A 17,434-nucleotide genomic window follows, 5' to 3' on the forward strand; every position below is an offset into this window, starting at 1 on the left:
GACTATCTTAGACTAGATTCAGAGTGAATAACAGGGGTTTAGTTTAATTTTGTCTTTAACTTCCACGTTTAGTTTTCCATCCATAAATGGGATTTTCAACAAAAATGGGTGGACAAAAATTCGAGAGAAAACAATCGCAGTAAGGGATCAAAACAGGCTAAAAGATTATATCAAACAATAGAAACTACGATACCTGTATACTTCCTTCGTTTTGAACTCGAAGTTGACATTTACAATCGATTCAAAGCTTAGCTATATAAAAATTATATATCTTTTTAATCTAGTATTGAGAAAAACTAATGATCAATGGATGAACACAATGTTTTGTTAGTTCATCGATAAAACTGAGATATTCTGAAGGAAAGTAGCACTGAATCAATATCTTCAATAACGTAACTCTTGAAAAAACTTCAGCATTAGAACACCAGCCAATGGGACAGTCTCTGATGTTCTCATTGTTGAAATGCTTTAGTAGAGTGTTCTTCATGTAGGATATCTTATCCTTGTAACGCCCTGGAATATCTTTTCCAGTCAATTTTATAATGTCAAACAAACGCATTGCCCGTTCAAGTTCATTAATAAACTGGTTGTCTTTTTCTGTAGTAAAGAGAATGTTCGTTGCTGATTTTTCGGCAGCAAAAATATCACATTCATTCACATATTGAAACAGCTGTGACCACAACTCTTCTATGACGTCAGGGCCAGTAAAAGTTTCAGCAAACTTCCTCGTAAAAAGAAGAGTTGTTACACCAATATTTTTATTGCATTCCCAATCTTCAGATTGAATAAAGTTTTTATTCAAATAAAATGAAGCCTTTTCTCTTATTTCTGAATCATCGTCCCATAAAAAGTTGAATAATTGAAGCAATATCTTAAAGTTTTTGTCACTACCAGGATAGGCGACTAAACAGTTCAGAGATGCTAGCCTAAAATCCTTAGAACAAGAATCGGAGAAAAATTCCTGCATCAAACTCCAAATCTGATTAAATGTTCCTGAAGACAATTGAGCGCTTAGCGATGAGATGGCAGAGAGTTTTGTTTCTTCGCTGTTATCCTTTTCGATGAGGTGAGTAGATGTGGATAAGGATAGAGCACCCTCCTTTCTTGATAGAATTTTTACAACTAAAGCCTTGGCCATGGGCAATAAATTCTCAACTTGGAGTAGTACTTGTAGTGTTTCGAGAAACTCTGAACTTCTCATTGTAATCCAGTCAAAATGGGTATCCATATGCTGTAGTGTTTTAAGTTGAACTTCATAAAATGGAGAGTACAATCCCAATAAATAGATATCTTCAAAATGCGCGCTATCCTCATACTCCAAGAGAAAACCTAGCACTTGAGCAAGATATAGCTGTTTACTACCGTTGATGGCATATTCATTATTCTCAGAAGTAAATACATTTCTTAGAGCCCTAATATAGTCCTCTAGAATAGGTTCTGGTGTACCACAATTGTTTCCTAATATAGACCGTGTTAATTCTAAGTAGGCCTTTTGTGTAACGAAACATTTGTTATTCACTAAAAACTCGCTTTTCTTTTCAAATATTTTTTGGATTAACTCACTATCAGTATTCTCTTCAAGGTATGGTGGGGCTATGTGCTGAAGAGCCAGCAAGTGCGCATGCAACTGGTTTTGTCTCTTAGTGGATGCCAAATCAAGCAGTTTTCTTGTTTCTTCTTCTGGATTTTCAGACAACGAATTCAAAACTCTGGATGCCATGTCTCTGATCTTCCAATTCTCATTAGATAAACATTTGTAAACCAAACCACGAAATTCGTTCAATCCAGTGTAACCTGGTGTGGGCCTCAACCTAAGTAACACGTTGAGGATTAAGAAAATACTCTCAACTTTGTAGTTTTTCTTCTCATCACTAGATCCTTGAGAAACCGAAATGTTTAAAATATCTAATAGTAGACTTCTCAGACCTGAATACTTGGTGAAAAATAATTTTGCACTGACGCTTCTACCCACTTTCCCAAAAATTCTATTTTGTAAGGAGGTGAACAGCATAATTGAACAGTTCCGTAAAGCCCATATCTCACAATCAAAGTTCAATAAGGCTATTTCTAAAGCATTAGAAACAAATGGCGTGCAGTGTTCAGAGAGCTTTGGTTCAACAAATATCGCGTTTATACAATTTATAGCATTAACCTGGGGTAAGTCGAATTCATCTTGGTGGGGAGGAACTGGAAGCTTTGCAATGAATAATAATTTTTTGAAATTACTTTGCAATAAAGGTCTCCCCTTAGTTACCTCTGCACCTAGGACGGTTGTTACCAAAAAGGGCAAGCCTCCCGACCTTCTTGTAATATGTTGGGTTTTAGATTCTAAAGACTTCATACTCTTGGCTAAAAGCTCCTCCAAGATTGCGGGAGATTCGAGCTGGCAACGAACACAATATGTCCTAAGACCGGGTAGAACAGCTTGGAATGCACCGCTATGACGAATGGTTGAAAGTTGAAGTGTGAAAAGATCGCCGATACAGCTTAATTGATCACCCGTTAAAGGGTATCTTTTTAATATAGTTTCGGTCAAGGCAGATGCTTCCTTAATAGCTCTAAATGCATGGCTTATTATTACTTGATCTGGAACCCCGCAATCAATATATTTCTCAGGCAATATACCGTGTGCTGAATCATGACATACTACACTCTTCGTGGCTTCCCAGTTCGCAAGTACGAGATCTATTGATTTGGAGATTATGTTGGATGTATCCTGAATATTTTCTTGAAAGTTATACTTATCCAGAACTGCGCTCAGAGCCGCAAAGTGTGCGCCGATTGAATTGTCTGCACAGCCAATACTGTCATCACGCAAATCTCGTATCATTTGCGATAATGTTCCAATTGTGCGGTCAACAAAGCTTCCCTGTGAACCAGTAATAGTAAAAATAAACTCGTATACTGTAGCACCTGCATCACCCTTTTCATATTTGTTCAATAGTGAATCAGCAGTCCTTTCTAGAGAGTTCGTGTTTATTGTGTCTAGAAATTGTTTAGATTCATCTGCGCTTATCATCACAAACAACAATTCCTTGGACAATTCACGAACATCGGCAAAATTATTGACTAGAAGATCAGTAAGTAGTCTCAAAAATGTAACGTCCTGCAAGACTGTAATAGAAAATGGGTATTCTCTTTTGTTTTGGTTATCCAAAAACTGATGTGGCGTAACTTTATCAATACCAGACTTAATTAGTATACGTAAAAGTTTCAGGGCTGTTACGTTACTTTGGTACAAAGAACCTGGTGCCAATTGGTGTTTGATATAACCACATAACCAAGCTAAAAAGGCACGCGATTCTTCTACTTGGGTTAGTTTTTCCTTCTGCTCATCAGGAAATTTCCCAGCCTTTTTAAGCTTTCCCGCATCTCTGGCTAAAGAATATGTGCAATCTCTAACTCGAAAAATGAAATGCTTCATAGAACTACAAAAGTAATTTCTCCGTTCAAGTTCTGTATCCACAAAGAATGCATTCAAGTGTTGTTCAATGATTTTAAAAATATAGGGATGGATGGGCTTCGATTTTTTCGTCGAAAAAGTTAGTATTTCAAATACTTGGAGTTTAAATTCATCTTGCTCCAGAAGTTTATTGACCAACTCTATCGTGGCATATTTGTTGTCATGAAATGGCTCTTCTTCTATACCCAGTTCCTGCCCAATTTTTAATAGCGAAAGCAGGAGTGATGGATCCTTAATAGGCATCTGTTTAAGAAAACTCGTAAAAGCTGTATTCGGCATATTTCTAAATAACGGAATCATAACATACAAATTGATGGATTTGGTATACCGACTGTCATGAATGAATTTCAGAGCCGGATTTTTCCACAATTGTATCCATTCCTCGATAAAATTCACATTCTCTTTAAAATGCATTTTATAAACGTTTATCAGTAAGCCAACAACACATTTTCCGACTGGGTTGGCTAGTAAATCGGAGCCCATCAAAGAGAAGGAGTTTTCGATGAAGTTTGGCTTTTTTTCTAAAATGTAGTAGAGATCAAAGTCAGAAGAAAGCGCATCAATTAAGTAGTATTGGACACGTAATGTAGAGGGTATTTCTAATATCTCGTTCATCCAATTAAATAAAATATCCTTCAAAACTGACATAGGATATATAACTTTTAGTAAATTCAGTAATTTCCCGAAGAGATCTCTCAAAGCGTTCGTCAACGGAGCGCCACCATCAGCCCAATAGTCAAGAACATATTCAAAGATAGCGTTACTATTCGTGACAGTTAAAATATCCTTACTTACAACCGATAAATATTTTTCAGAATCAATCTTTTTGCTTACAATGATTTGGTGACTTCTTAACAAACAAATCGAGAAAGTGTCCGGGAAAATCAACTTCGTGGATTCGTTTAAATCCGGTAGCCCATCTTTAATATATTGGACCAGATATCCGAAATTTTGCTCGAATTTGGTCAATGTATCGTTTTTATTTTCATCGTTAATCTTTGCTGGATTATTAGCTATCAAAAACTCTTTAATTCGAAATAGTTCATCTTGATGGTTGGATAATCGTTTTTTCATAATTGGCTCTCTACAAATATTTAATGCGGTGTATCAATAACGCTCTACGTTTGACGGTTTTACAGCCAGTGTTGTGACTCTCTGCGATGAGCTTTTTCATTTTGAAATTTTACTTTGCATTTTTCAGCTTAGACAAAATTTCGATGGGAAAAAATGAAAAGCACATATATATATGACAGTGAACCGTAAGGTAACAACTTGCTACCAAATAGAAAGGGTAAACAAAGTAGCAATTTGCAGCTGAAACAAAAGAAAAAGCGTTTTGTAATGGTAGTTCCTGTTTCTTGTGTAACGCCATTCGTAAAGCTCTTATATAATGGCCCAGATTCTTCCAACCCATAAACAATACCTTAATCCTGCTTGGAAACAAAAACTTGATTTTTTGTGTTATTTCTTTTTTTGTTATCTATACATAAATATATTCATATAGGTAAAAAGAAAACCCTTTCTTATAATGGACTAGGAAATATAACTATAAATATAATATGAATAATTGACGCAGTAAAGGACGTGAAGTACATTTATCCAAATTAAATTAAATGTCATCAATATCAAGTTCTTCATCTTCACCTTCATCATCATCTTCATCAGCATTACCAAATTCAAAGTTAACGTCTTCGTCAGATTCGAAACCGAAGTTATCGGTTTCATTAATCTTAGCGTTCTCAGGAAGTTCACCTTGGGTCTTCAGTGTTCTAGCTTCATCTAAATTATATTTGTGGACAACATCACATTGGTCGTCTTGGAAATCTCTCAAAGAAACAAGAATAATATCACCTTGTCCCATCCAGACCTTCTTTCTTAACTTACCTCTAATATGAGCCATTCTTTTGTTACCGTCAAAACAACTGGCTTCGACTCTACCATTACCCAACATCTTGGTTATTTGAGCATATTCCTGGCCTTCTTCTTTGTAATAAAGCTCACGCTTTGGACCGTCATAGTCGTTCTTACCTCTTCTACCTTTTTTACCACCTTTAGTGTTCTTCTTACCCATTATGAACTTGGCTCTATGTTGTAGTAATCGTGTGGCAAATACGATTTCCTCATAATTAGAAGCTTCTTCCGCAAACTACATTTAAAGCTTTTTTTTTCACTATTACTTCTTGCGGTGAAAAGAAAAATGAAAAAAAAAAGTGAAAAATTCGTTATTCGTACCTAACGATGATAATACTGAAATACAAGCTTATAATTACGAAAAGGAACACTAAATAACCCTGTAATTGAACTCGTTTGTAATTTATCGTGCTGTATATAGATACGTAGGAATATTGTACTTTTATTCATAACTGCTCGTAAAAATCATAACCAAAGAAAAATAAATATAACAGCCTTGAAAGTGAGAGGAAAAAAGAATGTCCAATCAAGCTGCTGTCATATCGTGAAGAATTGTGAAAAGTTCGTTGACACCGTTAATGTGCTCTTTGGCATATGTAGATCTGGAGCTACCATAAAGGATGGTGTAGCCGAATTTTAGGTTGTTTTTCTCAACTTCTTGCTTGACCAACTTGAACAATGGCTCAATGATAGGTGATGTTGAACCAGAAATACAAACAAAATCCACGTGGTTTTGTAAATGTTTTTTGTTGCTCCTGAAACTCATTGAAGAATTTGTCCTTGATAGAGAGATTCTGCTATTGTCGGTGGTATTGACGCCACTATTGTAGAATTTCATCAAAAATTCAGCAGCGGCTAAGGCCAACCCCGTTTGTTGAACAAAGACAATATTCTTATGCACATAAGCGTGGATATCCTTATCATCGAATAAAGTGTTAATGTGTGTGATAGCTTCACCGATGACGGTTGGGACACGGTCTTGATCTTCTGCATTTTCTGTATGGAATCTGATCATAGAATCGGCAATCTTGTAATAGGAGCCAGGTAATCTTTCTACTTTTTCGTCAAAGATCTTGGCTACTTCTTGCATCCAGTCGAGCTCTTCTACAATATTGTACCACGACCCATTAACTCTAACATAGGCACCATTTTCAGCTATTAAACCGATGTTTAGAACACCATTGTATAAACCTTCAGATGTATTCTTGGTAAAGGAACTCAAAACATAAACAATGTTGTTAGAGCTTAATTCACTTAATAAAGATAATATTCTTGATGTTGGGGGCTCTGAAATTTTGAAGATGAACAAGTGCTTTTTAGAAGCTCTGTAATCAGAACAGAATTTTTCTGGAGCTAAGTTAAAAACAGTTGATGTTTCTTGGTTGGATTCCCAAGCGTTACTCACGTACTCGCAACATTTAGTGATCCAATTATCGGAATCATGTTCAATCACACTTTTAAATAACTTCTTCCATCTACGTCTCTTCTCTTCAGGGGACATTTCCAAACTTCTTTTGATACTCTGTGCTACAAGATTTATATCCCACGGGTTGATTAAGATAGCACCTTCCTTTAAGACGGAAGAACTACCGGTGAATTCAGATAAAAGCAAAGGCGCGTTCTTTTCAAATGAACTAACGATAAATTCGTGACATGTCAAATTCATACCTTCTCTTAAGGCGTTCACTAAGAAAGCGTCAGCTTCACAATTCAATGCCAAATACTGGGCAAAATCCAATTCTTGATGTAAAAAGACCACTGGTTGAGAAATACTAATATTAGAAGACAGAGAGTTGATTCTATCAACGACAACCATGATTTGACGCTCATATTCAGGATCTGAGCTCTTCCCGATACAGATTTGAATCAAAACAACTTTTTCGATGTATTCAGGATTTTCTTTCAGAAACCTTTCGTAAGCTAACATTTTCTTTTGGAGACCTCTGATTCTATCAAATTGATCACGACAAACAATCAGTTTTTTGTCATGCCATCTTTCTTTAATCAATTGACGCCATTCCAACACAGACTCATTTCTCAATTGCGATGCCAAATGGAAATAATCAATACCGATTGGCGCGTACATCACGGAAACAATATTGCAATGGTACTTAACCTCGTCATTAGAGACGTCTGCGGCCAGTAACCTATTACAAGTTTGCAGGAAATGTCTCTTATATTCTTTAGTTTGGAATCCAACAAAGTTTGCACCAATGATACCTTCAAGGATTTTTTCTCTGTTAGCAAGGCACCTAAAGACCTCACTACTTGGGAACGAAACGTGTAAGAAAAACCCAATCTTAGCCTTGGGTAGTTTCTCTCTTACCATTTGCGGAACAAGCATCAGATGGTAATCATGGATCCAGATAGTGTCACCTGGTCTGTAAACAGCAACAATCTTATCAGCAAACTTCTGGTTGACTTTCTGATAGTAGTCCCAGGAATGGTCTTCGAAAGCCTTCGAATTTGGATTATCCGGAATTTGGTAATGTAGAGTAGGCCACAAGATTTGCTTGGCATAGTTTTTATAAGCCCCTTTGAAAGTGATATCATCAGTGACCACTGAATGAGAATTGAAGTCGTGTTCCAACTTCTTTGTAATCTTCTGGCACACTTCGTGAGGAAGTTCATCGGTGGGGATACCCATCGTACCTACCCAAGAAACAGGTTCTTTCACGGTCTTTTCAGCGACTGCAATATTAACTGCATTTTTCAAGGATCCGTTACCTTTGTCGCTATCGACTATTGTCCATGGTAAATGTTTAAACAGCTCATACGAATTCCTCATTAGAGATGCTCTTAATTTCGCGTTATTTGAATAGCCACCGAATTTAGGGACATTGTATTCTTTGGTAGCATCAGTCTCCAAATCAGAATCGATATCGTCTTCACTATCAGTGTCTTCAATAAAGTTATCGTGGAACTGCTCACAATATCTTAAATTGGAACCTGTGGACGCAGTAGCGCTAGAAGAATCGCCAGTAGTACCACCAGAAACTCTTTTCATGGAGGGCAAGGAGGCTTGCTGTTGAAACTCCTCTCTAACTTTGGCCACATCGACAACGGCAGGGTCCACGCCTGGGACGCTCTTGGAAACCGGGGTAATCACGGCACTCTTGGATGAGCTTCTAGTCCTAGGAGAACAAGCGTCAAATGATAAATTAGCATTTTTCAAAAGGCTAGAGCTCAAGTCGTTATGGTGAGATGATGGAGCGTTGGAAGAAGAGGCAGACGCTTCTTGTGGGGGAGAACAGACTCTGGCACTAGGAGCTGAGAAAAACTCTTCCACTGAAGGCTGTAGGGCAGCAGAAGCAGAACTCACTGGGTTGGACTGAGGGTTACCGGAATTGGCCGCATGGGTGGCATTGGCAGTCAATTCTTCCAAAAATTGCTCAGAGGATAGCATTTCCATGCCATTGTGGAAGTTGGCCGCCGTGGCCGGTGTGGTTGCCGTGATCCTAGACAAAGGATCACCATTGATCTGAGGCTCTTGGGGCAAACCGATATGATGAGAGTTCGCCGAAGTCACAGAGCTGCTTCTTTCTTGTTTCCCCAATTCCTGATTGTTGCAGTCCACCTTGATCATGCTTGATTCAACCAGCTTGGCGGTGTCTGAATTCGTGACATCGGCCTCGAACTGAGGCGTGTATGGTAAGAACAAAGAAGCGACGATGATAGTCATTGAATTTTGCTGTTGTTATTTGGTTTTTCGGTTTATGGATAGCAAGCAGTAAATATGGAGCCAGGATCTGCGATGGAGTTCTTGATGTCTTCTTGTTATAGCAGATGGATCGAAACAACAATAGCACTCAACACTTGTGCGGAACGTAATACTGTTGAATGTTCTTCCACCAATTTGATGTTCCTTGGAATTGCTGCTTGCTGCGTGCCAAAGGGGATTAATTAATTCCAGGGGCACCGCGCGAGGCCAGGAGAACAATTGATTACGTAGCGAAGAAAGGGCCCTTTTGGAGGAGGGCCAAATCTGTTTAGTATGGCAGATTGCGACCGGGACCAGGACACTGTAGCTATGAATAAGCTGGTCGATGCACACTGCCATGTTAGTACTGATCCAGAAAGCTCATGTGGCGGAGACGACGGAGGGTTTCAGGGCACGGTACGATGTGTGATGTCATCAAACCCTTATGACTGGAGCAATTTGAAAAAAATGGCCAGCAATGGCAGACGGAAGGACGATATGTGCGTAGGGTTTGGCGTTCATCCTTGGTACAGTCACCTGTTTTATGTGGGGGGGCAACGCGATAAGCTTTCCCACTATGAAGGCGTACTGGAGTATAAGGACGGAGACCAGTTCGCCCGTTTGGTCCAGGTGCTGCCTGAGCCTCTAGATCTTGAAGAGTATATAGCAAGGGAGTTCGACGGCACACTGGTTGGTGTGATTGGAGAGATAGGGCTGGATAAGCTTTTTAGACTACCTGCAAACGGGTTCTACACGCAAGGCGAGAAGGCCAGGCTAACTACGGTAAAAGTCAAACTGTCGCATCAGGAGGCGGTCTTCAGGCGGTTCTGTCAGTTGGCCAGAGACACACGTAGGCCCGTCTCCATCCACGGCGTTAAGTGCCACGGGAAACTCAACGACATCTGCAACGAAGAGCTCTTGCCCTGCTCGTCCGTCAAGATATGCTTGCACTCGTACACAGGGTCCAAAGAGACGCTCTTGGGCCAATGGCTCAAGACGTTCTCTCCGGACCGTGTCTTTGTGAGCTTGTCCAAATGGATCAACTTCAAGAACCCAGACGAGGGCAACGGCCTGGTCAGGAGCCTACCCCCCACGTGTATACTGACGGAAACCGACTTCCCCATTGACAATCCAGATCCAGCGTACCAAGCAGATCTTACTGAGCAGCTGCAATATCTGAACGCTCAAATAGCGCAGGCATGGGATGAGGGCCATGATGCCTCACAGGCTACCTCGCATGTGTACGACAACTTTCAGAGGTTTATTAAATAGAAAAACATCCACAAAGTACTACGTAGCATCGTAACAAAATAGGTCAAGTAGCCTTGCTTCTCTTTTTTTCTCATGCATATACTTATTTTTATCGAGGTAACGCCGTTCCGGAAGGGAAAAGCGTCTTTTTCTATATTGTGAAAGTTTTCAGATTATTACTGGACCTTTTTAAGAATGATTGTGTGGTACACTGTGAAGTGCAATTCGTTCAGTTGTTTGGCGTTTTCGAAGGGGCAGGCACAGCACAAGACAACAATGGCAAGACCGATTAACGGAAACAGCGAAGTAGAATCGAGAGGAAGGGTCCTCCAGGGCGGTGGTTACGMAAATAACAACAATATAAACAACAACGGCAACAACAACAACGGCAATGGAAACGGAAACGGAAACGGTAATAATAACAATAACAACAGCAACAACAACAACTCAAACAATGGGAACGGGCCTGGAGCCAACGGGAGAGCTAACGGGAAGCAAAGACTCACGGCAGCACAGCAGCAGTACATCAAAAATCTTATAGAGACGCATATCACGAATAACCATGCTGATCTGCGCCCAACAAGCCATCCGGTGGATTTTGAAGAGTACACGGATGCGTTCCTGAGGAAGTACAAGGACCATTTTCAATTGGACGTGCCCGACAACCTCACTCTGCAGGGATACCTTCTGGGCTCTAAACTGGGCGCAAAGACCTACTCGTACAAGAGGAACACACAGGGACAGCACGACGCAAGGATACACAAGAAGGATCTCGCCAACGTGGTGAGAAGGCATTTCGACGAGCATTCCATCAAAGAAACAGACTGCATACCGCAATTCATATATAAGGTGAAAAACCAGAAGAAAAAATTCAAGATGGAATTCCGGGGCTGAACCGGCAACGACAAGCCCTTATGTAAAACACACATGTATAAGTTTTTAAGATGATAACGGTTGAACGAACAGCGATCCTTCTTTATATATGCTGGTGAGGGCTAGTTCGATGCTCTTTTATGTACTACGGTGCGGGTAGCGGTCGCGCCCTTTTAAACGATTGATTGTAATTTAAGAGCCTATTAATGATATAATGAGAAGAAACCCTACATCAAACCACCCCCTCAGGAAAGACGCCACACAGCTTTACGATCTGCGAACACACGATTGTTTCTTTTTTGGCCATGGAGAATTCGAAATTGCTTATCACTTTGGTTCTAGTGTTTGGAGGTATATTTCTCAGGAAATTCTTCCAAAGTAATCAGCATCCCTCAGCGCAACGTTTATCCTCTACGGGAGTAAACGCACATGGGCGCACTCAAGGCCCTACCCATGGTGCTCTGAGAAGGGCGGGGAGGACTAATGGTGGCCACCCCGTGACCACTCAGATGGTTGAAACAGTGCAGAACCTCGCACCTAACTTACACCCCGAGCAAATTAGATATAGTTTGGAAAATACGGGTTCGGTGGAGGAAACAGTGGAAAAGTACCTGCATGGCGACGAGTTCAGCTTCCCACCCGGGTTTGAGCCTTCTAGGGCGCCAATGGGCGCTGCCGGTGGTAATAACAATAACGGTACTGGTGGCGGCGAATTCAACGACCCTAGAAAGAAGAATATGATCTGTGCTGAGAATCTACTGGACAAATTCCATGTGGACCCCAATGAAGACATGAGCCAGGTGAGTTTCAAAGACCTGGATATCGAAGAGAGAAAGAAGTTGCTGGTTTGGCAGGCCAGAAAAAATATGGAAACGAAACTGCAAAACGACAAAGATTTGCAGAGCTTGTTGAATTGAACGCGGGGAAGCTCATGGTTAGACGCATAGGTGCATATTTTCGCATGCCTGTGCGTGTGTTCACTTACTTAGAATGAATAATTAAATAAATAAATCAATGAATAAAAAAACGTAATTATCAATCGTTGGGATATGGCACAGATGCCAACTTGGCATATTGCCCAAAAAAGGTCTTTATAGGAACGGCCTTATCTAAAGGAGTCCAGCGGATAGCCGTTTTGCTGTTCAGCAGACGATCTGTGACCTCGTCTAAATCTTCAATCACGTTATTGTTGTAAAAATGACCCGTGACTGTGAATTCCGGGAACAACGAGAAAGTGTATCTATTTGGCTCCGGTGTGGCCCTGAAATAGACCTCCAAGGGCTTTCTCTTGTTGTAATGACTTGACGGTATTATGGCGATGTCGGTGACTTGGAAACGAACCATGCATTTTCCAGGCTGTTGCTGACGGAACTGTTTTAAAGTGCTTTGCACTTTCTCCTCGGAATCAAAAGTGGAGATGTCATTGTTAGACCATATCTTAACGGTTTCGAGCACAGGGATGCTATTGCCAGGTTCCGCACAGGGTATATACATGGGATATTCGTATAGTTTTGGCTTGAACGCTCTTCCGCCAAAATTCTTGTGGTTTCTTCCTCTCCTTTTTCTGAAAAGTTTCATAACCTCTATCGATAGCAACCGATGCGATGCCACGGTAAGGATGAAACCAGTCTGTTTCGGCGTCCATGCCAAGTCAAACTTTTGCGAAGACTCAAACACTCGGTTGTTATTTTTTCTGACCATTTCCATCACTATTTCAAGCTCTTGTTCCTTGGGCAGCGGTTTGGTAAAAGGCGGCACGGGGATGGCAAACCATTGCAAACGAGGCAAGTCCAAAGAATTGAAAAACGACTTGAACGCATCTATTTGGTGCACTCTATCGTCATATATGGTCAGTTCCCTCAGCGAAGGGTAGTATTCCAGAAAGTCATGCATCAGCTCCTTCTTATATTCACTGGTATATTTCGAAACTCCGGTTTTCTTTAAGCAAACCGCATTGAACCTAAATTCAGCCGGTGAACATTCCTTAAGGCTTCTTGCCGTTTCCAGAGCACGCTGTATCAACTCGTGGAATTTCTTCTCTTCCCTTCCTGTTAAAACAATAGAGAGGGTGTCCTTAGCCCGATACGAACCCTCCGCCAATTTGACGATCTCTTCATTCCATGAAAACCGTCTGGGTTTACTCCTCGAGATCTCAATAGCAGCCTGCAGAAACTCCGGCTCATTCCACCAGCCGCCATTCGGCAAATCACTTGACGTCAGCTTTCCCAACAGCTCGCGTGTATATAACTGCTCTGTAGGGCCCGCCGTAGCAAACAGCGTATTGTCGAAATCGTAGATGTGCAATTTCGTAATCGCATGTTCAGGGACCTCTGAGGGCACGGCCAATTCGTGAGCGCAACTGTTCCATTTCCTCAGAACGCAGTGATCGTTGCTCTTGCTGGACATCTCTCCTACGGCAAACAGCTTTTCCTCCGCGGTTTGAAGTATGCAGACACTGTATGTATGATATTCACACTCAATTTTCTTCTATCGCTTTACGAGATGTGACCTGATTTACGGACTTCTTTTCTTCTATCCCCGTTACCCGCTGATCGCGACGCGCCCTCTGCGATCGTTTCTGTGTGACTCTTGCTGCGCGTATCATCTCCCGCAGCTGACATCACAGGGGCACCCTTGAATGCTACGAGGTTTCCTTGGCACAGGCACGACTCCGTTTACTATGGGATATAAGGTTTCTTCTTCGTGGCCTTTTTTTGGCGAGCTTTCGTTTTGCATCTGAAAAAAATTCTTCATTCATGTTTTTTTTATCGTGGGAAAGGAATAACAAACGGTAATAGCTACAGCAAAGCCGCATGGCTTGGCACTCGTGCTTGGAGTTTCGACCCGTGCCTGGTTGCGAAGTATTATTATTAATCATCTTAAATTTTTTTTTTTCTTTTCTTTTTTTCCTTATATATATTTCAATTTCGTTATTCCGGATTCTCTAGGTCATTATTTATTTTAAGTGCACGGCTAAACAGTAACGGCAGGGGAGGCTAGCTCGAAAATATTATGGGTAACAAAACAACTACTGCTACTGCCTCAAACACGTCGACCGAGCAGGTCGTTACGGCTTTGGTCAGTAACGGTGCTATCTTTCTTGCTTTCATCATAGCCTTCATACTGCTACGTATGAAATTGAAAAGGATATACGAACCCAAATCCTCATTCAACCTTATCAATGAAGAGAAGAAGCCAGAACCTTTGCCAAAGGGTTTGTGGCAATGGATCAAGCCACTATTGAAAAAATCGGACAATTTTATCATCCAGCAAGCCGGTCTGGACGGTTATTTCTTTTTGAGGTACCTTTTCATTCTTTCCGTTTATTGTGCTGTATCCCTGCTTTATATCTTTCCCATTTTATTGGCTCTCAACGCAGCTGGTGGAGGTAATCTTCAAACCGGAATGAATCGATTGGCTTATCAGAACGTTAAGCACCGTGGTAGATATTTTGGCCATGTTTTTTGCGGATGGATTTTCTTTTGGGGGTTTCTTTACATTGTATATAGAGAGTTGTACTTTTACACTTCTATGAGACAGGCTGTATTGGCTTCTCCTCGTTATGCTAGAAAACTGGCCTCCAGAACCGTACTTTTCCAAACTGTTCCTAAGCAATACTTGAGTGAAGAAGAATTTTCCAAGTTGTTTGATGGTGTTAAGAGGGTCTGGATCGCCAGAGGTTCCGGTGAGATCGAAGCTATGGTCAAGAAGAGAGACGGTATGGCTTTACAGTTGGAGGGTGCTATAATTAGCTACATGAAATCTGCATTGAAAGAAATCAAGAAGTTGAACAAAAAGAGTCCTCAAATGTCCGTGTCTAGTAATATTGCTGATTATGTTCCTGATAAGAAAAGACCACACCATAAAATTAACAAGTTTGCCAAATTCTTCTTTGGTAAAAAAGTTGATACCATAACCTACATTAAAGAGGAGCTACCAAAATTGAACGCACAAGTAAAGGAATTACAAGCGGATCATGAAAGCGCTTCCCCTTTCAATTCCGTTTTCGTGGAGTTTGAATCCCAATATCAGGCTCAAGTCGCCTCTCAGATTACCACGTACCACGCTCCTCTTTTCATGACCCCAGCACACGTTGGTATTGAACCATCCAATATTGTTTGGTTTAATATGAGAATGTTCTGGTGGGAAAGACTAGGCAGAAAAGTTACTTCTGTTTCGGCGATTGTCGCATTAGTTATATTATGGGCAACTCCGGTGGCCTTTGTTGGTTCAATTTCCAATATCACGGCTTTGACCAAAGAACTTCCATGGTTAAATTTCATTTATAGACTACCAGACCATCTAATGGGTCTATTGACATCTCTGGCACCAACCGTGGCATTAGCACTGTTGATGAGTTTATTGCCAGTGTTTATTAGACATATGGCTGTTGCGCAAGGTGCTCCCTCTAAGCAAATTGTAGAACATTTCACTCAACAAGCTTATTTTGCTTTTCAAGTCATTCAAGTGTTTTTAGTTGTTACAATATCGTCTGCTGCTACATCCACAGTAAGTGCGATTATAGAAGATCCTTCAAAGGCCATGAATTTATTGGCTTCAAATTTACCAAAAGCTTCTAATTTCTTCATCTCCTACGTTATTTTACAAGGTTTCTCCGTTTCATCAGGTGCTCTTTTGCAAATCGTCCCATTAATTATTTTCTATCTCTTGGGCGCTCTTTTAGATGGCACCGTCAGGAAGAAGTGGAATCGTTTTTCTGGTTTATCAAGTATGCAATGGGGAACAACTTTTCCAGTTTTTACAAATATGGCAGTCATCATTTTTTCTTACGCCATCATTTCTCCACTGATTCTATTATTTGGCGCAGTTGCATTCTTCCTATTGTATGTCGCATATTTATATAATTTGACTTATGTCTATCAGGAGTCACCAGATGGGAGAGGTATTTACTACCCAAGGGCTCTATTCCAATCTTTAGTCGGGGTATACATCGGTCAAGTTTGTTTGCTGGGTCTTTTTGTTGTTGGTAAAGGTTATGGTCCTATCATTTTACAAATCATTGGAATTTGTGTCACAGTCTTCGTTCATCTGCATTTGAACATTGCATTTGATCATCTATCGAAAGTTGTACCTGTGGATACAATGAAACCGCTAGACGGTATATTAGATACTCCTTCCTTCAAAAATATCTACCGAGGAGTAGGACAGGGCAAAGAAAAGAAGAACAATTTTGGTGCTAACATCAATATGGATGGAATCAGAGAATTGCCTGAGTTTCCAATCAAGAAATATCACAAGAAGACTGATTCCGTTATTGAACAACAAGTGGATAACAGCTTATTTAGCGAAAACACATTTGAGTATCAATTTAACCCAACCTATGATGCGAATGCAAATGGGCACGTTAGAAATACTGAAAACACAATTGAAGATGTTCCGTTATTAGCAGATGGTGACACAATGAAGATCCCTCCTGCACCGTGGTGGAAGAGATTCTTGAAACCTCACGTCTATTATTCTTATAAGGCTGTGAAAAGCAGACTGCCTGAAGTTTATGGTTTGGTCGATCCTACTGAAAAAGTTAATGAGTTTGATATTGCACATGCTTATGACTATCCAGCCGTTAGCGCAGAATGTCCACTATTATGGATCCCTCAAGATCCTTATGGGTTTTCTAAGGCATTGATTGCCGATGTTGCCGGCGTTGTCGATATGTCTGATAAAAACGCTACGATCGATAAAGACTCAAAGTTTGAATTACAAGACATGCCACCTTCTTACGAAGACATCAAAAGTGAAAATGCAAATGATACAATAGATCCAAAGGAAGATTATGAAACCACTAGCCAGGAAAATAATCCATTCGCAGATCCGAACTATAAAGGAGAAGAAAACCGTCCGACAGTTTAGCAAGTCGGTGAGCTCCACTAGAAACATTTAATCGCTATCTTTGTTAAACCGTTGTCCTCTGGCGGTTGAATTGTATTTACTACGAAAAGGGGAGAAAAAGAAAGGCACATCTATAGTTTGTTCTTTAAGCATACTTAAGACCTTTTTTTGCGTCATTTTTTTAATAATATTATTAACGTAATCATATAACTTTTATTGTTTAAAGGATATTTACCTTTTTTCATTTATTTATAGTTTTATTTCTTAACAGTGTGTTTTTGTTTTTTGTCATTTATGAACTTTGAGAAATTCCGCATTAAGAGGCGATCATTTACTTGATTGAAAGTAAACACAGGAGGAGGAGTTCGATTAAGAACCTGATTTAT

At 40.3% G+C, this 17,434-nt stretch overlaps 8 protein-coding genes across 8 annotated transcripts; 4 read left to right on the plus strand and 4 right to left on the minus strand.

Moving 5' to 3' along the window:
- Positions 1 to 280: 280 nt before the first annotated feature.
- On the minus strand, positions 281 to 4,537 carry TRM732 (tRNA methylation protein TRM732; the record flags this gene model as incomplete). The annotated part of the gene is made up of 1 exon (XM_018367371.1): positions 281 to 4,537. One exon carries the CDS (start codon positions 4,535 to 4,537, stop codon positions 281 to 283), a length of 4,257 nt encoding a protein of 1,418 aa, XP_018220305.1.
- Positions 4,538 to 5,072: 535 nt separating this feature from the next.
- Positions 5,073 to 5,534, minus strand: TIF11 (translation initiation complex factor eIF1A; the record flags this gene model as incomplete). The annotated part of the gene is made up of 1 exon (XM_018367372.1): positions 5,073 to 5,534. The coding sequence occupies one exon, from the start codon at positions 5,532 to 5,534 to the stop codon at positions 5,073 to 5,075; it is 462 nt and encodes a 153-aa protein (XP_018220306.1).
- A 366-nt stretch (positions 5,535 to 5,900) lies between these two features.
- Positions 5,901 to 9,056, minus strand: TPS3 (trehalose 6-phosphate synthase/phosphatase complex subunit; the record flags this gene model as incomplete). Its single annotated transcript, XM_018367373.1, has 1 exon — positions 5,901 to 9,056. The coding sequence occupies one exon, from the start codon at positions 9,054 to 9,056 to the stop codon at positions 5,901 to 5,903; it is 3,156 nt and encodes a 1,051-aa protein (XP_018220307.1).
- Positions 9,057 to 9,368: 312 nt separating this feature from the next.
- On the plus strand, positions 9,369 to 10,346 carry DI49_4346 (putative endodeoxyribonuclease; the record flags this gene model as incomplete). Its single annotated transcript, XM_018367374.1, has 1 exon — positions 9,369 to 10,346. The coding sequence occupies one exon, from the start codon at positions 9,369 to 9,371 to the stop codon at positions 10,344 to 10,346; it is 978 nt and encodes a 325-aa protein (XP_018220308.1).
- Positions 10,347 to 10,520: 174 nt separating this feature from the next.
- On the plus strand, positions 10,521 to 11,219 carry SAP30 (Sap30p; the record flags this gene model as incomplete). Its single annotated transcript, XM_018367375.1, has 1 exon — positions 10,521 to 11,219. The coding sequence occupies one exon, from the start codon at positions 10,521 to 10,523 to the stop codon at positions 11,217 to 11,219; it is 699 nt and encodes a 232-aa protein (XP_018220309.1).
- A 284-nt stretch (positions 11,220 to 11,503) lies between these two features.
- On the plus strand, positions 11,504 to 12,115 carry CUE1 (Cue1p; the record flags this gene model as incomplete). Its single annotated transcript, XM_018367376.1, has 1 exon — positions 11,504 to 12,115. One exon carries the CDS (start codon positions 11,504 to 11,506, stop codon positions 12,113 to 12,115), a length of 612 nt encoding a protein of 203 aa, XP_018220310.1.
- A 118-nt stretch (positions 12,116 to 12,233) lies between these two features.
- On the minus strand, positions 12,234 to 13,604 carry DI49_4349 (uncharacterized protein; the record flags this gene model as incomplete). The annotated part of the gene is made up of 1 exon (XM_018367377.1): positions 12,234 to 13,604. One exon carries the CDS (start codon positions 13,602 to 13,604, stop codon positions 12,234 to 12,236), a length of 1,371 nt encoding a protein of 456 aa, XP_018220311.1.
- Positions 13,605 to 14,210: 606 nt separating this feature from the next.
- RSN1 (Rsn1p) lies at positions 14,211 to 17,069 on the plus strand (the record flags this gene model as incomplete). The annotated part of the gene is made up of 1 exon (XM_018367378.1): positions 14,211 to 17,069. The coding sequence occupies one exon, from the start codon at positions 14,211 to 14,213 to the stop codon at positions 17,067 to 17,069; it is 2,859 nt and encodes a 952-aa protein (XP_018220312.1).
- Between the last annotated feature and the right edge of the window lie 365 nt (positions 17,070 to 17,434).

Source organism: Saccharomyces eubayanus, chromosome XIII (genome assembly GCF_001298625.1).
Source record: "Saccharomyces eubayanus strain FM1318 chromosome XIII, whole genome shotgun sequence".
Classification (NCBI taxonomy): Eukaryota; Fungi; Ascomycota; class Saccharomycetes; order Saccharomycetales; family Saccharomycetaceae; genus Saccharomyces; species Saccharomyces eubayanus.